This window comes from Gambusia affinis, linkage group LG10 (genome assembly GCF_019740435.1).
Source record: "Gambusia affinis linkage group LG10, SWU_Gaff_1.0, whole genome shotgun sequence".
Classification (NCBI taxonomy): Eukaryota; Metazoa; Chordata; class Actinopteri; order Cyprinodontiformes; family Poeciliidae; genus Gambusia; species Gambusia affinis.
In genome coordinates, this window is record NC_057877.1 from 7,366,220 (window position 1) to 7,390,190 (window position 23,971).

Consider the following 23,971-nt stretch of genomic DNA (forward strand, 5'->3'; position numbering starts at 1 on the left):
AAAGGAAATGGAAAAAGCAAACCTTTCTTCAGATACATGTGTGAAAATCCTACCTGTCTGGCTTCTCCAATAAAATACAAGAGAAAACCGTAATTTTTTTCCCCGTCTGGATTTCTGAGACTTCACTTCTCCCTCTATCGAGCGCAGGTCTGATGCAGCCGCAAATGTCAGAAGGCAGGGCTGCAAGTCACTCACAAACGCTCACTGCTTGGTAAGCCGGCTTTAAAGTATTTGGCTTTCATTTTTGACCTTTTGTTCAATCTGCATTTGCGCAGCTTTCGGTTAAAGCAAATATTTATGCTTCTCTCCTCTCCAGATACGAGCCAAAGATAACTGCTTTTTTACTCTCAAGTGCTTCGATGACAGCGTGCATCACTTCAAGGTTTGCCCGAAAAGTGAACCAGAGGCAACTAGAAAAGTAAGTTTATATCGCCTCCACTTTCTGTGCTCGGGAAAAGAAAATCATAATTAATCACAGATGGAAAGAAAGGTAAATTATGCGCCTTATCTAAAGGTCCCTGTATTTCACAGAGAATCACTTCCAGGAATCGCATGTAGTCTTCGAAGTGAACCAGTCGTTGGTGCTCTGTACTTGAAAGCTTTTGTAGCCTTGATGTTTGAAAATGATCACATTCTTTAACAATGAATTCTTCTTAACACAAATCAAGAATCATGTTTCTTCTGCTGCACAAGGTCATCAGTATTAACGGAGCTCTTATCTTACCTCTACAAACCTTCATAGTCTCACTCTGTCAGTCTGTATATAATGGATAGATCAACTGATAGATTTATGGAGTTAAGCATGAATTATGTTTCTACCTGCATGTCTTCCAGAGGATAAATCCCACCTGCCTTTAATTTGTTGTGTTATGTTTCTAGCATGTTAGCTCAATTTAGCTGCTGATGTTTTTTTTTTTTTTTTTTTTTTTTCCAAGCAAAAAGTTACATTCAGGAGGAGGAATCTGAATTATTCAGATTCATTTCACAAAATCATCCTAATTCTTCATACAATTTGCAAGTATAAGAAGAAGAGAGTTTGCTGCCAACCATCTGCCGCCATTACAGCTGGGGCTTGTTCCAGTGGCTTGTCTCATCATCGTCTAGCCTTCGTTGCAGCAATTATTTGTTTATTTTTTTTGCATTTTGTTGCAGTTTAGCTACAAACTTCCATGTATTTTATTGAGATTTAATGTGATGTACCAACACAAATCAAATCAAATCAAATTCAAATATACTGATGTGCTGCACACAGAAACAAAATGACAAATAACAGTAATTCCAGCACAAAAGAAATTACAAACATAATATAAGAGAGAAAGAAAAACATAAACATGTCCAGCAAATGAACCTCTCACCCTGCATTAAAAGCCAGTGAGTACAAACCTGTCTTAATATGAAGGGGCACAAAGTACTAGATTGTTGTGAAGTGAAAGAAATTTTGTTCATATTATCAAAAGTAAAACTATATCGGAGCAGATCGGGCTTTTACTGCTCTGAATATTTAGCTTCTGCTGGTTGATGTGTAAAACTACAACCATGTCACTGACCTCTGACCCTCTGAGTCTTCACATCAGAATCAAATGAGCTGCTAAGGTGCAGAAAGAAGAGAATATATATCTGTATATATATGTATATTTTAATATATTTTTTACCATGAAGGATGTGAAACAAAACCAGAAATTTGGCAATCAGCACAGAAATGCTCTTTCTTTCATGTTCGATCTTATGTAACATCCCTTCTCATTTCTGATTGTTATCTGTGGCTGTCAGAAGATAACAACTTCCTGTGCGTTGTCGCAGCGACCAAAACTTTATCCTTTTATGCGTGTCTGAAACTCTGCAACCCAACTCGCCCAACTTTGAAAAATAAATAGATAAACCTGTCGGAGGGGATAAATTGCTACAATTAATTCAGCATCAACACGGCAAAGAGGTGAAGGTTTTTCTGTTTGCATGATTGTTTTTTTCCCCCAGATAAATAAAATATGCCAGTTTTTGATCTTTCTATACAATTTTAATCTTTCAGAACGAGGTGAGAAGCCACCGGCAGCTATGCGTCATTGTGCAAGCTCTACTTCCCTGCGAATTGATTTTTAACTCCTGACTATTTTCGTGATTTAATCCAGTATAACCACAAACCTTTGTGTTATTTATTGGGCCAAGAAGGGAAGGCAACGTACAAAACGTACGACCAGTAAACCTCTAAGTCCTTCATGGATTTGCTGTTAGGTGACCTCAAAAGACAACTATTTGCCCTAAGTCGTTTTTAGGTTTATCAGGATGGAGGAGGTCACACAGATACACGACACACAGTTAGTGTGTTTTTAGTTTTAAAACAAATTGAATGCCTCTTTAATCAGGTTCTACTCCGTGTTGCTCTGTGTGGTTGGATCCCGGTGGAGTGCTTTAAAGTTTCTGGCTGGAAAGTGAGAAAAAGGACAAAGTTTAAGGAGTTCTGGTAATTCCATAGTTTTGTTGATGGAAATCTTTCACAATGGTTTTCATCAGCGGCATTTTTAATCCCCCTCATTCAAGTGAATGCAAACAACAACTCTGATTATAAATGTCTAAAGTTTACATCGATGAATAAAAAGGCGAGAAAAATGTTGGAGCCCCTCGGTTTAGTAGTTGAGTGGCATAAATCTACATTTTTATATAAATAAATGTACGCCCGTGTATTAAAATATCTAAGTTTGCGTTCATCACATCTCTGGACTGACGTTTTATGTGCAGATCAAACTAAAATGATTTATTGCTCAATAACATTTCCTGTAATTACAACCACCTGATGGTAGTTTATACCACCATGAGTGAAAAGCTAAAGGGAAAACAAGGAAGATGGGAGGAAAGAAGAATGAGAAAATGTGTTTCATCTGACTTGAGATATTAATATGGTGGAGTTTCATTTTTATGGATGATAGTGAGGAGGCCTTTCCTTCGATACGTCTTCAGAATACCAGTGGAAACGTAAAGCTGCTCAATCATTAGAGAAAATGTTTGATTGCTGCATAGATCTCTCCAGAGCATAAATCATTTAAGACATATCATCTTTTAATAAAATGTAATATAATTTTTTTCTAATTATATTTTCCTTTTACACAGTTTTATTGTCTCCTGTAGCAAAAAACTAATTGCTACAGGAGAAGCAATTACATATTATTTCAATAATGTAATTGAAATAATATAATTTCAATTACATTATTGAAATAATGTAATTGAAATTACCGTCAGAGGGATGAATAATTATTTTCAGCTTAAATGTAGATGTAAAAAAAAAGAATTTCTTCAGGATTAATATATTAATGCCTTAAGTCAGTTTCTGATTTAAGGCATACAAAGAAAAGGAAAACAAAATTTTCAGTAAATTTAGCAGAAGTCTGATTTGAAATTAAACTAAAGGTGCAAAATACAACAAGATGATTATATCCTGACTAAAACTAAATTATAATCAAAGGACAGACTAAAAGTGAATTAATATTTGCTACTAAAAGTAACTTTGACATACCTGTAGGTACATAAGAACCCATTTCCCTTCCTTCCATTTTCTACGACTTTCATGTAAAACTTTCTCTAGCTTTAGTTTAAACTTCTGCATTTCCACTTTTCGTAGCTAAATCGGTCGCACGCCGCTTGTCACAACAATTGAAAGAAGACCAAATTAAAAAATCTGCTTTTATTTTCCCTCCAGGCATGGCTGGATGCGCTGGAGGAGCACTCTGCCTACAGCACACACTACTGCTCCCAGGAGCAGGGCAGCGAGGAGGAGGAGGAGGAAGAGCACGGCATGTCGCTAGGGGAACTGACGGACTCGCTACAGGTGGCTGTAAACAAAGACGTACATAATGAGCGCGGTGGCACAATGCTCCGGAGCGTTTTCTGAGAACGAGGAGCGCCGCGCCGCCTCCCTCGCTCATCTGCATCTTTCTCACGTCTCTCTGACTCACCAGGCGGCGGAGGTCAGCCAGAAGAAGCTGGAACAGGAGGTGGCGGCGTTCCTGTCCATGCTGAAAAACGACGGGCTGTCAGAACGTAAAGCCTACTATTTCACCCTCACTCCTGTTTCGTTTTGTCATTTTTCCTCCGAACCCCTTCGCTGTGTTATCGGCACATAGGTGACAAATTAAGGAGAAAACCAAAGCAGTGAGAGAGAACCGCTGCACAGTCCTTTTGCTTATCTCTGAAACTCTTCTAATGCAATTATGTTTTCATTTATCTTTAGTAGTAATACATTTTATGATTTATTGGCCCACAGCCATAAGAAATGGGTTAAAAGAATTGACTTCAAAAGCAGGAGGATATAATTTGCATCCTCTCCAGTAAACCGTTCATTAATGGGGTCAATCGATCGCGATGCGTCTCTGCTTGCATCACGAAACTGAGTTCATCTCCATCAAAAGCAGCGCCGTGTTTCTCTGTTCATTTCTTATGCTTTGTTCCTCAATTTTCCACTCATCCACGTGTAAGACGAAAGAAAGTTCAATAGCTTAAGAGTAGAAATGAAAGGCTCATGATTAAAACTGAAAGCATCATCAAACAGATTACATGGCGCGATTTAAAAACGTCTGAATTACTGCTAATTAAGAATATTCCGTCTGTTTTGGTTGTTGGGGATTTCAGCAATTTGCGTGCTTTTTGAAGTTCTTTTGAAAGTTTTCGAAAGAAGCTTTAAGGCACTTTTATTTATTTATTTTTCATTTTTATTTTAATCATCTGTTTTCCTGTTCTTGGCAGGATTTCCTTCGGCCGCGGTGCAAAAGATGCAGGAGATCTGCGACTTGTCCAGCGAGACGGCCTCCAGTCTCAGTGCCTGCCTCAGCCTCTTCTCCAGACAGGAGGGGGTGAGTGTCCAAGAATTTAGACAACTAAATCTCCTCCCGCTAAACTCTTTGAGGGTTTCCAGAAACTTGTTTAGCAAAATCAGTAGTGGATTTCTTAAGGTGCTGTAAAAAAAAGAAGTTGCCCCCTTTTTTACTTCTGTTCCTTCTGTTTTGCCACACATAAATGCAAATTCATATCACAAATTTTAATATCAGGCATAAATAACAAGAGTGACAACAAAAAGACCGTCTTCTTTCTCAGTTTTTTTTATCAAAGGGGAGCTTATTTAGGATTTTTGGGGCCCCGGGCCCTAAACCGTGCAGGCTGAAGCCGGTCGAGTGTTTCTTTGTTTTTTGTGCTAATCTTCTCTTTAAACCCTCTGAATGCTGCAATCAGCAGGATTCTTCTTGTTCCTGACCCCTGGTTCTCGGTTCTGCTTTGTTATTTTCCTTCCGATTGAAATGCAAAAGCAAGATGTGCTTCGTGAGAACTTCCTGTGAAATTAGCTGGTCAGGAGTGATGTGATTATAAACCGAGGGACAAGTTTTTCCTCTAAGGATTCTGCAGGCTTTGATATATCATATCCTATTTGCATGTGGTTTACAACAAGCCCTGCTGCATTGGCAGCATTCCTTGTTTTTTGAACAGTAAGAATATTTGTAGTTGTATAAAATAAGCTTTAAAGCGTAGTGATGATGATGATGATTTACATAAGTCAGTTTTGTGGTTGCCTTTTTGTGCTGCATGTAATAAGTTTGTTTTCGTAGCTTCTGCAGTTCCTGCTGCATTTTATGCTAAGCTAAAGGCTTTTTGTCGTGAGCCTTCAGAGCACTGATGTGTATTTTTGAGGCAGTTTACAGATTGACGTTTACAGCAGCAACAAAACTGAAATATACATGCAGACTGTTAAAGTCTGCATGTATATTTCACTCCATTATATTCCAAGTGAAATAATATAAAAGTGATATTTTTATGTTAATGCCTTTTGGAAAATTGAATGGTAACAGTTGTGAACAACCGTGACTGAATGGAAGAATTACCACGCAACGTTTAATTTGTTTAGAGATTTCTATGAAGAGATAAATTTACTTCTCTCTGTCTGCAAGCCTGACGCAATACGGACACACCGGATTATAATGCTGGGTTTATTGAAGACTTACAAAAAAGTCTTCCAACTTCATCACATCACAACCACAAAGAGATTTTTACCCAAAACAGAAATAGTTAATACATGTAAAATGGGAGGAAAATAAATAACGCGTGGCTTTATAATTGTCTTAGAAATAAAAATCTGGAATGTGTGACATTCAATGTAAATTTCTTGTGTCCAAGCAGATAAGCAGTATTTCAAAAGATTATTAACAGATTATCTCAGTCAGGCCATACTGTCACAACATAATGACAGTTTTAACAAAAAGTTTAAAAAAAATCTTTTATATAAAAGTTACCAACTGCAGCTTTAATTTCACTCAGGAGAGGACGGGTCAGGAGGGATGTGGGTTAGAGCTGCTGCTGACCGACTCATCTGTTGTTAAATGTGCTAAAAGGTACAAGTTAAATATATGAATGTCTTGGTAATTTCTTTCTTTAATTTATTAAATGCTAGTGAAATAGAGGCAAATAACAGTCTGTAGCTAAGCTAACTATGCTAAATGGTTGATAATCTCACACAGTCTACCCACCTATCGTGTAGCACAACGCGTCATTGTTTGTTCATGTCCTTTAGCAATATTACTTGTTTTCATCATCAAGCCCGGTAATGAAGAGACTGCGCTGGCAAGACTGGATTCAGTTTCTGTTTGTACAGAGAGATTATTGGCTAAGGACTGAAATAGGTTTGTTGGGGCTGAGGCAAAATGAATAGACAGAATAATTAAAAGAAACAAAGACTCTCTACTCTCATTATTATAACTTAAGGTTTCATTAGTTCTGTAATGGTGGCTGTAAGGTTTTAATTAGGAGATTTGGGACTTTCTTTTTGTAGTTGCTGACAGTTTCTTATTCTGAACCGGATTTTAATCTGAACTTGACGCTAGAATGAGAATTAGTCACAGCTGGCACAGCTCTGCTCATTAAAACCGCTGCGTTGTGTAGCCGTGCCGCTGGTTTTGATGGACTGCTGGGTATGTAAATCCACGCGAGCTCGCCTTTACATGATAATGCACAGATTCAGTTATGTTTTGCATAATTTTTTTTTTAAAGGGGAAACGGACAAAGGGACGAACAAAGTGACAGAATACAAAAGCCTAAATTATGAGCAACACTAGAAGTGAGGAAGGAAAAAAATAAATGACCATCAGTGGTTGTGTGAGTGAAGGGTTTTACTCTTTCTCATTCAACACAGGCAGAATTCCCGAGAGATCTTTAGTGTAGACGGCGCTGCTGCCAGAAAGCGGTTAACTGTTCCTGCTTCAGAAAGCGGGCGGCCGCGGAGTTCAGTGTTTACACCTACGGTAGGCCTTGATCGCTCAGCTGTGCCGTCTTTTGAGCTGCGGCCTCCAGCTGCAGAGCGCTCAATGACGGGCTGATACAGTCCTAGAGCTCGCCTTTCAATAGACCTGCACTGAATGGCACAGTCTGCACATGACATGTTAGGAGTGTGAATGGCCCGGCAAGACTCGCACACGGTGGAAAAGCCGAATCACTTCCTGCTCCCGCAGTCCTGCAAAAGTAGTGGCACCTCTGCAGAGGTTGGCTGCCAGAATTTCCCTGAACTTATCATTAGACCACATTTCAGCTTGTTTTCTTTAGTCGTATGTAGTCAGATACATATTTTTTTTGACTCTCTGACTGCGGAGTCTGTGATCTCCAATTGGATTAATAAAATGCCAGCCCATCACTGGCGGCAGTAGAAATGGATTTCTGTAAAGGTGCAGCTGAAATTTAATCCCTTCTTTTTGTCAACACGTATCACACCGTACTTGTCTAGTAATCTAACAGCCCTGAATAAAAGCCAGTGCAACAAATTGCTTTCACTGGTCACTTCATTTGCGAAGTTTATGTCATTTAAACATTGTGCATGTTTTTGTACCTCCATTTGGGTCTCTACTGCCTCTAAAACACACCCAGCTGTTTTCTGGCAGTAAGTTTTTGTTTTCTGGTGTCTGGACAATGAGCCGTTTCAAAAACCTCCTAATTGCTAAATCACTATCGACGGACACTGCATCGTTACCTTGCAACCTCAGCAAAGCCCAGGCCCTTCATCCAGTAACCCAAACTGAGCTCCAGCACGTTTGATCAGCTGGTTTTACCGCTGCATGCGCTGTACAATGGCTGCTGGAAAAGACAAGCGTTTGGTTGACTGACAGTCCAAAAACCAATCGCTGCATTCCTGTTGATTGTGCAGGAAGTTCTTCTTCTGCTTTTCCAAGATGTACGGCTGTATAATTGTCAAAATGTTAATGTTAAAATGGTCCAGTCAAAGTTCAAACCCAAATCCAATTGCAAGCCTGACAACAACCAAAATTGCTGTTCTCATTCGCTCTCCATGTGATTTAAAGTTTTATCTATTCTCCAAAGACTGGACAAAACATCCAATGCAACAGACTTGCATCTTTAATTGCAACGCAAAAACGATTCTACAAAATCCTATTTTTCAAGGTTTTATGTGTTTGAAAATTATGCTCTGTTTTCCCTCCACTTCTCTCACTTCATCGCTGCTCTCCGTTGGCCTGTCGCAAACAACCCCATGGAAATACGCTGGAGTTTTGTAGCTGTGCGTTGACAGAATTGTGAAACACAACCAGGGGATACGAATACTTCTGCGTTTTGTGTTGAGGTAGGGTTCTAGCTAATGCTTTATTCAGCATCCAGCAGCTGTCATTTGATCGGTCTCGCCTGCACAGGAATCATGTTCTCCAGCTGGCCATTTGAGACGGCGGCACCAAGGCAGCCGTCCTCTGCTACAGAGAAGCGTGGCTCGTCCCTCTCAGCTGCTTCTCTCCTTCTGTGGCTCTGATGAAAGAGAGGAGGATCAATCCGTTGACATGCTGATTATTGCGAGAACAACTGCCATCACAGCCGCCTGTCTGAAGGCCATGAGCGTTTGCCTTCTGTTTTCCTTGAGAATTGACTTTTGGTCGCCATGAGAGCAGCAGACTGTCAATCTGTAGTTACTAAAAGTGCAAAACAGAATCCCACCACCCTTTTCTTTTCTTGTTGTTGTTGTCTTTCAGTCAGTGATTAATCTGTCCTTCTTTTGTCTGCGTATGTGTGTGTGTGTGTGTTTTGGCTATGTGTGTGCGTGCGTGTGTGTGTGTGTGCGTGGCAAGCTCAGGTGCGCAGTGTGAAATTGGAGCAGGAGGTGGGGAAGAACAAAATCCTCTCCGAGGCGCTGCAGACTCTCGCCACGGAGCATCACGAACTTGAGCAATCCGTCGTCAAGGGATCGTCACCGCGCAGCGCCCTCAGCGAGGATGAGTTCCACGACGCCGTGTCTGGTGAGTTGACAAGTTATCGAACGCTCCCGGGACTCGGAGGGGGATTCTGTGACAGGCCGCCGTTCCCGTTCACGCTCGCTGCACTCTCGTTCACCTGCGGGACGCCGGGATACTTTTTTTTTTTCCTCGTTGTTCTTGCTGCTGCTGCCGGTGAATTCCTTCGGTATGTGTGAGACTCAAGTTTGCCGGGTTTTTAGTTACAATGACAAGTCTGACTGATGTTTGATGACTTTTGGCCAACTCGTAGTCGTCATTAAAGCATTTTATCTTATTCTGTGTAGTTATATCTACAGTAGATAGTTAAGTCACAGCTGAGTGATCAGAAGTGGAAATTTTTATTTTTTACAGAAACTTTTGGTATATTCCAACAATGTTGAAGCTTTGGAGGAAATTAAGTTAATCTTGCTTTCTTGATTTAGGCTCTTCCGTGATTAGGCCTATTACAACAACAAAAATTGCATGATTGTTATTATTTAATAAATTATTCCTGTTGCACACGTATGAAAAAGCAGGATGAAATTAAAATATTCCCCCGTTTATGAGGCTGATTTTTGGTTTGCACCACTTCTGATGTTTTCGTCATGTTCATGATAATCACTGTTTCTGACCTTCAGGTTTTGATTTTTGAATTTTGATTTTAAGCACAAAGTACAGCTCAGGCGTAGTAGGTACTTTTATCTTTAGGCCAAACAAACACGTAAATTAAATCCTGTAAATTAAACAGGTTTATCACAACTGTGGACATTTTGTGAAGTGTTTACCAGCATGATTTTCTTTTCTTTTTCGTTTTTCTTTTTTTTAAACAAACACATGAAAATAAAAGAAAACATTGTGGGCCAATCCAACATCAGATTAATCAAATTATATATATATTTTAATCCCGTCTGTCATGAGCGGTCTTTAATTCTTTCTAGCAGGATCAGAGGCGATGTCACACAGTGTGCGTGAGAGAGGTTGTTGTGACGCAGGCTTTTGCTAACTTAAAGCAAGCTGATTCTGAATTCGACTTTAAATTTGCATTTTATGTTGGTGATATGTGTGGTGGCGTGTCTAGCATTCCTGACACAATCATTTCTGTGTGATGTCCTAACATTAACTTAGAGATTTCCAAAAGACTTCCAACAATTCAAAATCCATCGTTTTCTCTGACTGACGTGATCTGAAAGCTCGGAAAGATGAGACATTTCAGCAACTCTGACTGAAGTCTTGCTCTCTCATAGGCTAAATGAAAAGAGTTGAGTTGTAAGCCACTCCTCTTTACTTTAGATCTGAAAAAAGGACGAGACCTGTGATCTCAGCAGATTGGTTTTTATCACGTGAACAGACAAAGGGATCAGTAATGCTGAATTTATGGCTTTGTGTTGTTTGTGAAGCTGTAGTTTAGTCCTTCTTATTTCTGCCCAAATTTAGATCACGAATGTGGTCAAAAAGATTAGTTATGGCAAAATATTGATAAAACTCCTCATTAAACGGTTAAAATATACACAAATAGTTAAGTAGTCAGTGTTATTTGGCAGAATGGAGATTAAAAACTGCTTTGATTTGATTGATAAAATAATTACTGGGCACGCAGCTGCTTTCTTGAAGGCTCTGTTATCTCTCTGGAGTCTAAAGGGCCTCAAGGAAAGGTTCAGCGGGCCACATTTGGCCCCCGGGCCTTGAGTTTGTGAGCAACCGGTGGGGATTCATGCATGAATTACCCAAATTCATGCACAATAACTTTACTGTTTTGAGTAAAGTTACTCTCACTCGAAACAGTAATGTTTCATTAGCTACCCTTTATGTAACTGGACACAATAGAAAACTTATTTTGGTGGAACTGACAGATCTTTTTTTGGAGTACTTTTCCCTAGACAAGCATTTTTTTGGACTTGATATGGTTTAAATAATCAACAATTGAATAACTAATGAAAGACATAAGAAATTACCTTGTTATTATCTGTAAACTTGCCATGATTACGCTCTTTTAAAAAACGAGCATAGTGTTGCAGTTATTGCCTGCGACATGAAAACAGTTCCTAAAAGTTTTCCCATTTATGAGCCTCTCTGTTTGCACTTACTAGTCAATCAGATTTAAAGAAGCATCTTCCCCCCCACGTCTATTAATTAAAGAAGCTTTATACTCTTCAGCAGCCCGTGTTATCAGCCTTTGACTCATCACCGTGTCTCCTCGTCTCCATCAGAGTCAGGCTCTGAGCTCTCCCTGAGCGGCTTTGAGACGGTGGCCAGCAATTCCTTTGAAGAGGACGAGGAGGAGGACGAAGGCTCTGTCATGCTAAGCAGCCCGTGCAGCAGCCCCGCCACCAGCATGTTGCAGGAGGATCACCATGGAGACAGAGACGAGACTCAGTCCAATGGGATAACAAAGCACAGGTCAGAAGTGCAATATGCCCCCATGGTTTCCCAAATTGGCCACACTCCCCCTGCGCCTTTCATCTCTGGCTTAAAGATGAACAAACTCAGCAAAGGGGCCATTTTTCTCTTATAAGTCTCTTATTGTTGCAGATACTCTTACCTGCTCGGAGAGGTCGGCTGGTTCTTCCCCCCCTGGTCTTTTTTTTCCCCTCCACTCTTCTTTATCCTCCCTCAGGTCTTTCCACTTCGTAGTCTGAATAATTTAGAGCGAGATCCTGCCTGGTAAAGCCACGGGAAAGGGTTGTATTGAGCGGGCCTGGCTCCGTGTCACTTTGTTAAATATTGACAAGGTCACGGTGTAATGCAACAATGTGGTAGGAGTGTGATGCCGTGTTTGCTGATCCCTCAGTGGCTCACACGATTCAGGCGTCCTTTAAATCGCCGCCATTAACTTTTTTTCTTTTCATTTCACCTGCGAACCGAAGGAACCTGAACGATCCCAGAGCGTCTCGTTCATAATTTTTGCGTCTTGTCTGGAGTTTCCTTCTTAACTGCGCACTGTTATAGCACCTACTCTCCTTTACTTTGACTTCATCTTCTTGAATTGACACCTGCAGCTATTATTCATCTCGAATACCTCGGCTCTCTTAAAACGATGCCAGCTTCTGAACCGCTGCTTGCTCGACGCCAATAAATTACACATGAATTATGGAGGACTTGTAATTATGCATGCAAATTTTTTCAGGGCCAGCTTACCTGCGCCGATGTTCTCGAGAAATGACTTCAGCATCTGGAGCATTCTGAGGAACTGCATTGGAATGGTGAGCACCACGTTCAGATGTCGGTTCAATTGCCGTACAGGTGGCAGCTGCACTGTTGCAAATTTACATTTTTGTTTCTTTTTAATTGTTCTATTTTTTTGTCGTTGTAAATGGACCGACAGGATTAAGCTTATCATTACGGTGACTCTGTTACTTACCCTGCATAGAAAAGAAGACAATAGAACAGAATACTTTCTGTCAGACTGAAGTGCTTTTCTCCACAGTAAAACATAAAATCACCTATGAAATACAGAAATATACAGCTTCCAGTAAAATGAGAGTCTATTTACACTAAAAGAAAGACGACATCCACATATTTTGAGAACTACCTTTTGCACAACTTATTTAAAAAGTAAATAAATGAGAGAGCAGTCTTACGACAGTTATTTAGTGCAACAACGCCCTTTTGGTAAAACCTGTATTTAAACTTGTTTAGTCGTGTTTGTATTGTCTTTGTATCTTTTACTTGAAGGCAGAGACAGATCATGTGATATATCAATTCCTATGTTTTCTATTAAGTAGCTATTTAGTGTGTATTGTGATAAAAAATGTTGCGTTTTCTCTATGCTACGACATCACTAAGCTTCTGTCAATGTGGGGCTTTTTTTCTACATATTTAATGATCGTCTGACCATCTTGGGATGAAGCTCATTTTTTTGTGAGGTCTTTAATGTCCTTGGGGGCTCCCAGGTAGTCAGACAATTATTATCTTATTTAAAAAGTGGGCCAGGCTGACCTGCCGTTGGACCCGCTAGAAGAAACTCGGGGTTGTAGAGAGAACCAGGAAGTATAAATCAGGTCTCACACTTGTGTAAATTTAACAATAGAGGATAAAAGACATTTGTTACACATCATTAATTTTTTTTATTTTTTTTTTTGCGAAAGGTGTCACGTTATTTATGTTGCTATAGCAACATATCTTCATAACCAATTGAAACAAGTGAATATGACTTCCAGCTAGCAAAGAGCCAAACGTTGCTTTCTGCAGAGTTGTGGAAAGGAAAGAAAAAAAAAGGGGAACAGAAAAAGTTGGAGCCTAAGCATCAAACACAAGGACAGAGAAAGTTATTCCCTCTCCCAGGACTGTAGGACCTAAATGCCATCATTCTGTACAAGTGCTTGTACCTTGTTCTTGATGCGAATTCTGACTGAAAAACTTTTTTCTCGTGTGATGTCTGAGGAATATGCAGTGGGAGAGACCTATAAATATTGCCTGGGAGATCTGGGCTTTAGTTCTTGTGAAATATAAAATGGCCTTGACAGCAAGAACTTTGTTTTTGATTTTTTTTTTTTCAGCCTCAAGTAAAGTAACTTATCTCTCTCTTTTACGATGTTCATGATGTAACAACATCAAACACACGCTAGCAACTCTGATGCTGCCTCAACACTTTAAAAATAAATTATTATGCTAAATGTCAGTGCTGCGTTCATTAATTAAATCTTATTCCTAAGGTAAATTTAAATGTGAATAAAAACCTGCTCAGCTCCAGCGTGTTGGCGTTGCTATATGCCAACCATGACAGAATTGTCCTAAAGCTTAGCTTATTAGTTAGCATTACTTAAAACCTTTTTTTTATTTTTATTTTACACAGTGAAAACACCAGACGAAAACAAACTAAATGTACTGCTACCTCATAGATTGTGTTGTATTAAATTACAAATATATAAAGTGGGGGGAAAAAAAACAAGTAAACACACAAAATATTTTTAGTTTGTCTTTGAAGTTTGTTACACATCTAGGTTAGCTATCTAAAAAACACACTAGATGTTGTTCAAAACATTTCAGCCTTCATCCAGACAATGTCACTATTTGTAAACGTAAGCAGGAACTATGACACTTGACACACAAAGAAGAAAGTCACATGATCTCGTGCCGTTGCATGAGTTCTCTGAGTTTCTGTTTTCAGGTCAGCTCCAGCTGCTTGTAGCTTTATCTCTGAAGCTACAAGGAGGCGTCTTCTAGATCAGGGGTTTTCAAAGTATGAAAGGGTGAGCCCCCCTCCAAGGAGCACAATGCCTGCTGCGCCCCCCCCCCCCTCCACCCCCCCGAAGGTGGTGGGTGGGGGGGGTTGTAAAAACTCCACCTTCAGCCCCGCTCTGGCCAAAACCAGTGATGGCATGGTTACTTTGAAAAAGTAACTTTAATCGGACTACTGATTACTCCTTGAAAAAGTAACTTAGTTATATTACTGACTACTGACTTGGAAAGTAACTAAGTTACATTAAAAGTAACTGTTTAGTTACTTTCAGCAGCTGCTAACAACAACGCTCAGCCTCCTGTGAAAATCACATTGAGCTTTGCCAAAACTTAATTGTAAGCTATTTTATAATGGTAACATCAACAATGTGTCTCCACTGATAAGGTTGAACTGAAGAGGAGATTGTACAAAAAAACAGTACAAAAAATAAAAAACGTGAGTAATTTGTGTGGTCCACTGTTGTCTGGAAAACTCTAAGAAGGATTTTAAAGCCCCCCCCTCCCCCAGCCTCCGGATGCGGCGGTACGGCCCTGCGTTTGGTGTCACAGCACAGAGCTCCTCCTGCAGCTCCACAGCTCAGATGGCTGCACAGATTTGTGACACTTATCTTAATATTAATAATTATAACGGTGCTAACTTGCCATTATAATTATTGCCAACTACGGACACGTTCATTCGTGGCTGTTTTCATGTTTATTGCGCTGTTCATATTAGTCTCGATGTTTGCAGTTTTCTGGAGCGCAACGCGAAACTCGACGTCATTCAGAGGTAATATATTAACTTGACATTAACAAAGACACAGCGGGACGGATCATCCGGGAAATGATGGACAGAGAGAGACTGACTAAAACTACCTTAATGACGGACAAATTCTGGGATTTATTATGAGTCTCTGCTTATTTCCAAGCCCAAATGAGTAACTTCACGTTCAAAAACGAGCCCAAAAAGGCGCAACCAGCAACTCGTTAAATTTTCAAACGACTTAAAAAAAAAATGAAGCCCAAAGCCGCTTATAATAATCGGACTTGGCGACAGAAACTCAAAATAGTTCCAGTTTTTCCTCCAACAAAATGCGCATCTCCCTCCATTGTTTACATTTCTGTCGCATAGAGACGTCGGTCACTTGACAAGACGAGTAGAAATACGATTAAATAACAAAAGAAGATAGTAATGATAACAAAAATGATTTTGATAAGTAACTGTAGTCTGACTACTATTACTAGTTACTGAAAAAGTGGTCCGGCGTCAGTAACGTTACTGACGCCACTGGCCAAAAACATCCTCTAAGAAACATTTCCACTGATCCCCCACAGTACCAACTTTTCCTAAATCCACAGAGTTGATCGTGTGCGTAAAAGACGTTTCTCTCACATCAGTAGACAGCAAGCAGATAGCTTTTCCGGTTTATTTTTTCCCTCGCACCGCGCCTCCCCTAAAGTGCTCTGGCGCCCCCCAGGGGAGGCGCGCCTCACACTTTGAAAACCGCCGTTCTAGATAAAAGATATTGCCAGAAAAATGTACAGGAGACAAAGAACATCTGACAAATCCTATAAAAGTGGTCTTAGTGTGTATCCCTGAAGGACTCCGCATCTTGTAGCCGCTTTCCACTAATATCCACCTGAAAATATGATCTGGCTTCTGGATAATATTTTTTAAAAGCTTTGAAGGGCAAAGGTAGGATGCTCCTATGGTAAATTAACAATCTACAGATTTACCAAATGGGATTTCCTGGAGCTGTTTTGAGATCATCAGACAGTTGTGTCTTAGAAAATCTAAAAATTATCAAAGTACAAAATCTTATATTTAAACTTAACCACCACTATTTATTTTACCACATTGAACAGCAAGAAAAACTTTACATTCACCAAGTTGCAGTGAGGAGGTTAACAGACACACAGAAAATTAGAAATGGTTCCATCTGTAGAGTCTAAAGTTTGTAATAGCAATTGTAAAAAAATAAAATAAAAGGAAAGGAGAAAATGATTTAAAGCACAATAGTAATATCATTCGGTTCTGAGTGTTCTCCAGTTTCATCATAAAACTTCAGTGGAAAAGTGTCTCCTCCTTTTTTTCCTGAAGCTGCTTAATAACCTTCCAACAAGTTTTCATATCATCTTTAAAGATATTGGTGAAGTGTAATGTGAAGTGTAATTTTGCCAGTGTAATGAGATAATTATGTCTGGGGAGATGGAGTCATGAAAGATTTCTAGAACAGTCTATGCTTTCCTCTTGCAGAGTTATGAAAAATCAGGATCAAAGAAGGGTTTTTAAAACTGTTACTAGAATTTATTCGAATTGAGGCAAAATATGATTTATCATAATTAGAGATGTGCCCATAAAGTGTGGGAATCTACCTTATTGACACGGCGACAGATTCCTGTTTTTTACCATTTTTAATTATGTTTATGGCTGTAATTCCAGATTAAATACAATTATCTAAATTGAGGCAAGGGATATTTAAAAAAAATCCCATAATTCCTGCTAATCTCTAGCTTCAAGGTTGGGCTTTCTGAAGCCTTGTCTTTGTTTCCCGCAGTGTGACATTGTTGTTGAACTTTCTTTATCCATAACAGCATGCTTATTATTGCTATGTTTGATCAAATACGTCTCAAGTCTTTAGACAAAAGAAAACTAATTCATTCCCTGAGGATCGGCATGTGAAGGAGCTCGGAGGTCCTGTTTTTGGTGAAACCTCGTCTCTCCGCCTCGTCTCTTTCAGGAGCTTTCCAAGATCACGATGCCGGTCATTTTCAACGAGCCGCTCAGCTTCTTGCAGCGTCTAACGGAGTACATGGAGCACACGTACCTCATCCATCAGGCCAATTCGTCTTCCGAATCTATCGAGAGGATGAAGGTGGAGCAGTTTGCTTTAACATCCTGGAGTCGGAGTGAGCAAGCTGCTTTCCGCTCCGTCATTATGTTCCCTTTTAGACGAGCCAAAGTTTTATTACGTTGTAGGTTCATGTGTTTGATCCGGAGTGTTTTGTGCGTTTGTCCGCCGCAGTGCGTGGCGGCGTTCGCCGTGTCCGCTGTGGCCTCCCAGTGGGAGCGGACAGGCAAACCCTTCAACCCCCTGCTGGGAGAAACCTATGAGCTGGTCAGGTGGGTGGAGCAGCAGGAGAGCGTTCAGATTTTAAAGGGTTTTTTCAAAGACGTTCCTGTTTTCGTGCTCCAAAAGCTAATGTCATAATTACAGTTCTGATATTTATGGGATTTGAACGATGCGTTTGAACCGTTTCTGAATTGAATTCACTCAATTTAAAAACGTGTAAGCAATTTATGTACATCTTTTTTAATCCACAGAAGTTCAAACTTATACATTTTGAATATTTGGAAGTCCGATTGAAGAAAAACCAGATGTTTTTTATTTGCCATCAACGAGCTTCTGTCATACATCCAGGTACATGTTCAGCTACTCCAGAAACAATAGTTCATTTCCGGTAATTGATTTCCAAACCCGGTGACGCAGCTTTTACAAATATTCAGGCCCCAATCCTTTTCATTCACGGATACTGGTGCATCATACAAAATGAATTAAGGAAGACTACATCCCAAATCTAGTGACTGAAATATTTGCCCATTCTTCTATTTTTTATTTGTAAAAAATTATTTGAATCTTGCATAAATCTCTTTCTACTTCACAGTTGAACACTTTGTGTTGGTCTTTCACTTTCAATTCTAATGCAACATATTTATGTTTATGGCTGTAATGTGGCAAAATATGGAAAAGTTCACAAGAATGAATACTTTTGCAAGCCACGGCAAGTTTTCCAGAACAGCAATGATGTAAAACGCATCAAATCTGGTTCGTAATTCATAGATCAGGCTAATGAAGTGTCTGGAATGACCGCATGAATGCTGAAGATCTGGTAACTGTGCCTCAAAAAGGTGGTCTACCTGAGGAAAGCAACACATTTAACTCTTCTTAAAATAGTGGTCATAAATCAAAGGTTTTCCATCTTTTACCCAGAATCGTAATAAGATGCGGATGGATAAATATGAGCCTGTATGTATAATTTTGAACTTGCATGGATTAGAAAAAGAAAACAGAAATGAAAGCCATTTATATCAATGATGAATGCGTTCAAATGCCTTGGCTATCATCTCGCTTCTCAGTTCTCATGTGGCTTTGAGTGAAACGCCACGTGCAGCTCGACCTTTGTGACCTTTCCGTACCGTACGTTCCCCAGAGACGACCTGGGCTTCAGGCTCATATCGGAGCAGGTGAGCCACCACCCTCCCGTCAGCGCCTTCCACGCCGAAGGTCTGAAGCAGGACTTTGTGTTTCATGGATCCATCTACCCCAAGCTGAAGTTCTGGGGCAAGAGTGTGGAGGCCGAGCCAAAGGGCATCATCACGCTGGAGCTGCCCAAGTGAGAAGAAAACGAAACCTGTGCAGTCATGTATGCTTTTAAAGTTTGAGACTTTATGGGTTTTTTTCTTTCAGGCACAGTGAAGCCTACACATGGACAAACCCCACCTGTTGTGTTCACAACATCATCGTGGGCCAGCTGTGGATCGAGCAGTATGGGAATGTGGAGGTGATCAACCACAGGTCAGATTCAGATCCATTAGGAAAATGTGTTGAATGTTATAAAATGCTCCCCGTGTTTGATGACACCCTGATCAGCCATAATATCACGACTGCGAAATCCCGTTGCATCATCCTATTTCTGGGAAAGCCTTCCTATTGGCATTTCCATGGAGTTTGCTGTGACTCTTGCTTCCCAACAGAGGATTTTCGCTTGTAAGTGGAGGACTTTCTTTTGAAAAGCAGCTGCAGGAATACAGGCGTGTTCAGTGAAACACCTTGGAAAAGCGTCTGAGGAGTTTATCCTGCTTCCAAACTCCAAAAAAAATGTCCATCTGATGGGGCCTGATGCGAAGAGAGGACCCCCCCGCTGGCTCCTCCTCCTGGTTGGAGTTTGTTTTTGGAACAAAAGAGACACCGACTCAATATTAGTCATTAAGGCTGATTGGTGGATATGTATTCGCAGCGGCACGACTAAATGGAAAACAGCTTCTTTCTCTTGAGAACTAAATTGTTTCTTATTGTGCTGCATCACTTTGAAGTTTAAATCCCAAACAACAAAGTGAGGAGATGTGCTGTATACATCACCACACACACACACACACACACACACAGGGTTTCCAACAATAACGATGAGGCACAGTGAGTCTTTTTCAAAGGAAGTCGCGCAACGACTTTATCTTTTCAGGGTTAAATCCCTAATTGGTTTTTGAAATTTAAAATAGTTTCCAGATTCTGCTGGGAGTTTTGAATGAAACAACTTGTGAAGTGGTTGTCAGACAGATTATTTATTTTTAGTTTTTTTTACAGGACCAGTTCACAACTAATGTCATTAAAAGGCAATTCACATTACACTGCGGTTCCAAATCATACCGCATTTACACAGAATCCAATTTGAATCAGTTTGCTTTGTTCCAGCGTAATCCAATTATTTATTAATTAAAAAGATTAAAAAGAACCCCATTCACCTCAGATTATAGAGAAATACAGTCAGAATCAGCTGATTGTGTGGCGTGCTTTCTGCAGGAACGAAAAAATGTTGAGCAGGAAGCTATCAAAGAGAGCGAGAGCGCAGCAAACAAAAAAAAAACACCAGAACAGTAAAACTTTATATTTAAGACGAATACAAAGAGAGTTCATATACTGTCGAAAGGGTCGGCAACATTTCTGTCATTCGGTTGACTCAATTTGACTTTGATGAAAATGTCTTGTGTGATTCAGCAGTGAGTGAAAATAATGGAGAAGCATTGCTGTTGTTTCCTTTGTTTTCTCCGTAGGACTGGTGAAAAGTGCTGCCTCAGTTTCAAACCATGTGGACTTTTTGGGAAGGAGCTGCACAAAGTTGAAGGTTACATTCTTGATAAAAGGTACAGAGAGCAGAGGGAGTTTTAAATGGTCTTCCTTAAAACTGTGGTGTGTATTTTTTCTGAAAAATATATTTTTTTACATATTTGTTAAAACTGTCACCATGTTGTGAAAGTTTAACATGAGACAGATAGTCTATGACAATTTGTTGCTCCTTTGTCTCCTCCCTATTCTCCCATTGCCATCTGAAGAAATGCCCCACTTCCGGTCAGCAACAACCAATCAGAGCCAGGAGGAGGGTCTTGCTGCTGTCAATCATGCTTGTGTATGAGCTGCGGCAGTGCTAATGGTGGAGAAACAGAATAATGTTACAGGAACACTACTGATCCACTGTCATCGCTATCGAAACTAACTAGCATGGCAGGGTGATTGACAGCACTAAGGCCCTCCTCCTGGCTCTGATTGGTTGTTTCCGATCAAGTGGTTCATTTTTTTTCCATTGCCCCCTGATAGTTTACATTCCTCCATTTGGCTAAATATTGCAGTGCAGATCAGATTTGTTTGGATGCGTAGAGTAACCGTCAGCTCTGCTTAGAACTCAAATTAGGTCTAATGTAATGAGTCTCAAATTCAGATTTGCAACACAAATTGTACTCCTACCCATTTGCCACCATTTTATTAAATCCCTAGTAGTTTTGTTTGTTTGTTTAGCTTATTGAACAGGCACCATATGAAGAAGCATTAATCCCAAAGGTAATCGCTTTACAGAGCTGATGTTCAAAAAGAAAACTGCAGTTTTTACACTGATCAGAACACTCACAGCTGGAGCGCTCTGACCTATAACGATTTTAGTCAATTTGAGAAAAAAAAAAGACATTCACTTAACAGATGTGGCAGAAAAGCAACACAAAAGTTCAAACTTTTAGCTGAAATTTCCTGGAAACTCACGACTCATGAAAGCGCCTGTATTGAATTTTTGGAGCTTCGTCTCCCTCGAGGTTTTTCATCCTTTGCCGCTCGAAACCGACTGAAGTCATCGGCGGTGCGCTTGTGCCTGAGGACGTGTGCATGTCTGCCTGTGTATCTGTGTGGTTCACAGCAAAAAGAAGCTGTGCGCGCTGTACGGGAAGTGGACCGAGTGCCTCTACGTCGTCGACCCGGCCGCCTTTGAAGCTCACAAGAAAAAAGACAAAAAAGGAGCCGAGGAGAAGAAAGCCGGCAAAGCGGTATGAATTACTCAGCGGGTGTCTGCAACAATATGAAGTTAATTGCAAAGTAAAAAAAAATAATAATAAAAGTGAGCTGTTGCTTCTTTCCTTTTGGGGGGAAAGGAAAATGAGCCATTGTTCCGAGTTTCGACTGAGATGAAAACAGTCGATGAGGGCGACTCTGCTCATAGCGTAGTGAGTAACTCGTCTCCAGATCTGAGGCGTTTCAGCACGCAGTCGAAAAAAAACTGTCTGAACTCTTTTCATTGGTCGTCACTTCAAACACTCCAGTATATACTGCTGAAATATACTCTGCCTTGATGGTAGAACCTTAGAGAGATGTAGGCGACTGCTTGGACTGGCTTCAACTCCTAAACCTTTCATATTTCGTTACATCACAGCCAAACACTTCAATGTATTTAAGTTAGGTTTTTTTTGTTTTTTTTTATAGGATAGACCAGCACAACGTGGCGCTTAATTGTGAAGTTGAAGAAAAGTCAACTTTTGAAGAGCACGGGTGAATACGAATGATTTTGTATTCACCCGTGCAGCCTGATACACCAAAATAAAATCCAGTGCAACTTGGGGTGCATTCACACCAGCCTTGTGTGGTCGGCTTTTAACCGAACTCTAGTTTGTTTGTCGAGAAAGTCCGGTTCGTTTGGGGAGGTGCGAACGCTCAATCAAATTCCGATGTGGAACCAAAAGGTCCGCTTAAAACCATGGGTCTCGGTTCGGTTGAAGTGAACTCTGGTGCAGTTCGAAAGAACAAGCTGACCAGAGACCGCTTCATACGCAGGAAGGGGACCGTAGTGCAGGGAATTCTGGGTAGATAGAACGAAAACAAATGGTGTTTTGCCAGAGACCAAAGAGAAATCCTACGGCCGCTAAAATTTGACACCACTCTATTGTTCTTTGCATTTTCTGAATTAGAGGGTGGCGCTCGTGTTTTCTTCAGAGGTTTTTGTGCCGTTTCCTTCAGCAGCTTTTGGTGCAGCGCCACCACAGGAGAGGGAGGAGGGGGCAGGTTTTTCAAATAGTTTGGTTCGTTTGACAGAATGCGGCGTGAAAGTGAACCGCACCAGCTGATAATGTAACAAATGTAGCAATTTTTCATCCCAGGATCAGGGCTGCTGAAAAAAATATATATACTTTTTTCTCAGAAGATTAAAGACGGCAATTGTAAACATGCAGCTGGCTTAGATCAACGCATATTTATCTCCTATGTCTTAAAAGGATTTGTGTTTACACTACTTTGGTGTTGTCCTCTCACTTGAAATCACAGTTTAGTGCATTGCAGTTCACTGTACCCTCATGTCCTACTGAGAGCTGCTGTGTGTTTCTGTTCTACCAGGGTAACGGTGGGGATCAGGAGGGCGTTCCCTCCCCTGCTTCAGACACTGTGGAGGTGATTCCTGGCAGCCAGCTGCTGTGGAGGATTGCCCCCAGACCAGCAAACTCTACCCAGGTCTCACCGATTCCTACATTACCTACCATACATCACTCTTCAAAGAAATACGACGCTTAAACGTGAAATTGTGATTTTTGTTTTAAAACCAGATGTACAGCTTCACGTCCTTCGCGATGCAGCTGAACGAGCTGCACAGAGACATGGAGGGGGTCATCCCGCAGACCGACTGCCGGCTCAGACCGGACGTAAGGGCCATGGAGAACGGCGACATTGGTAACGCCTTTTTGTTTTGCTTTATTATTATTGTTATTTAAAATAAGCTTTTAGCCGAATCCTCTTCGTCGTAACCCAAGAACTCGACTTCCGCGTCTCAAACAGACCTGGCGAGCGAGGAGAAGAAGAGGCTGGAGGAGAAGCAGAGAGCCGCCCGTAAAAACCGCACTAAATCTGACGAGGAGTGCAAGACCAGGTCAGAGAGGGTTATTCTCTTTTTATTTATTTTGTCATTAAATCTCTCGCCAGGCTGCTTATCCACGAAGGAACCAGATGATTTTAAATGCACATCATAATCATCTAATCTTTGTGTTGTGTTCCTCTGAATTGCTCCAGATTAACTCTGGTTTTTTTTTCTTTTCTTTTTATCTCCGTTTTTCACATTTGGTCGGCTGCGTCTCGGCTTTGATGCCAAGGAGTCCTCCCCTCGGCCCGAGGTTAGAGCGGCTCGCCGTTCGACTGACGCACTCTTGACGTCTTCTGTGTGCTCACGTGACCCTCTGTGTTTTCCAAAAAAAAAAAAAAACCCATCCTCATCTCTCAGTGAATGTTATCTGAACGACAGAGAGACTCGCGGTGTGAAGATATTTAATCCCCTCCTCTTCTTCCCTTTGCCAAAGCTTCACTCACTGCCACTAGAAGCAGTTACTCAAACACTACAGACATCCTCCCTCCATATCCCTCAATAAAAAACAAAACTAGAGTTAATGTTAACTGAAAGCAACACCCTAATCTCCTCACATCTAAATAATGATCCGTACCCTGAAGATAAAGTATTCCCATCTCTTCGTTCCTCTCCCTCCATAATTTGCTCGACTGTGGTTTGGCGCG

The 23,971-nt window shown here is 40.6% G+C and overlaps 1 protein-coding gene across 2 annotated transcripts in view; it reads left to right on the forward strand.

The window, feature by feature from the left end:
• LOC122838959 (oxysterol-binding protein-related protein 1-like) overlaps nucleotides 1–23,971 on the forward strand; it is a 50,431-nt gene that overhangs the window by 25,724 nt on the left and 736 nt on the right. Inside the window, exons 11-28 of one of the 2 annotated variants that reach the window (XM_044130021.1) lie at nucleotides 148–211; nucleotides 317–418; nucleotides 3,689–3,817; nucleotides 3,948–4,029; nucleotides 4,732–4,838; nucleotides 9,095–9,257; nucleotides 11,441–11,630; nucleotides 12,358–12,433; nucleotides 17,132–17,266; nucleotides 17,417–17,514; nucleotides 18,603–18,785; nucleotides 18,860–18,967; nucleotides 20,221–20,310; nucleotides 21,348–21,474; nucleotides 22,811–22,924; nucleotides 23,017–23,140; nucleotides 23,246–23,336; nucleotides 23,557–23,577. In XM_044130021.1, the coding sequence (XP_043985956.1) occupies nucleotides 148–211; nucleotides 317–418; nucleotides 3,689–3,817; nucleotides 3,948–4,029; nucleotides 4,732–4,838; nucleotides 9,095–9,257; nucleotides 11,441–11,630; nucleotides 12,358–12,433; nucleotides 17,132–17,266; nucleotides 17,417–17,514; nucleotides 18,603–18,785; nucleotides 18,860–18,967; nucleotides 20,221–20,310; nucleotides 21,348–21,474; nucleotides 22,811–22,924; nucleotides 23,017–23,140; nucleotides 23,246–23,336; nucleotides 23,557–23,577 (2,004 nt within the window). The remainder of the gene's footprint in view (nucleotides 1–147; nucleotides 212–316; nucleotides 419–3,688; nucleotides 3,818–3,947; nucleotides 4,030–4,731; nucleotides 4,839–9,094; nucleotides 9,258–11,440; nucleotides 11,631–12,357; nucleotides 12,434–17,131; nucleotides 17,267–17,416; nucleotides 17,515–18,602; nucleotides 18,786–18,859; nucleotides 18,968–20,220; nucleotides 20,311–21,347; nucleotides 21,475–22,810; nucleotides 22,925–23,016; nucleotides 23,141–23,245; nucleotides 23,337–23,556; nucleotides 23,578–23,971) is intronic. The other variant, XM_044130023.1, reaches the window with a different exon arrangement.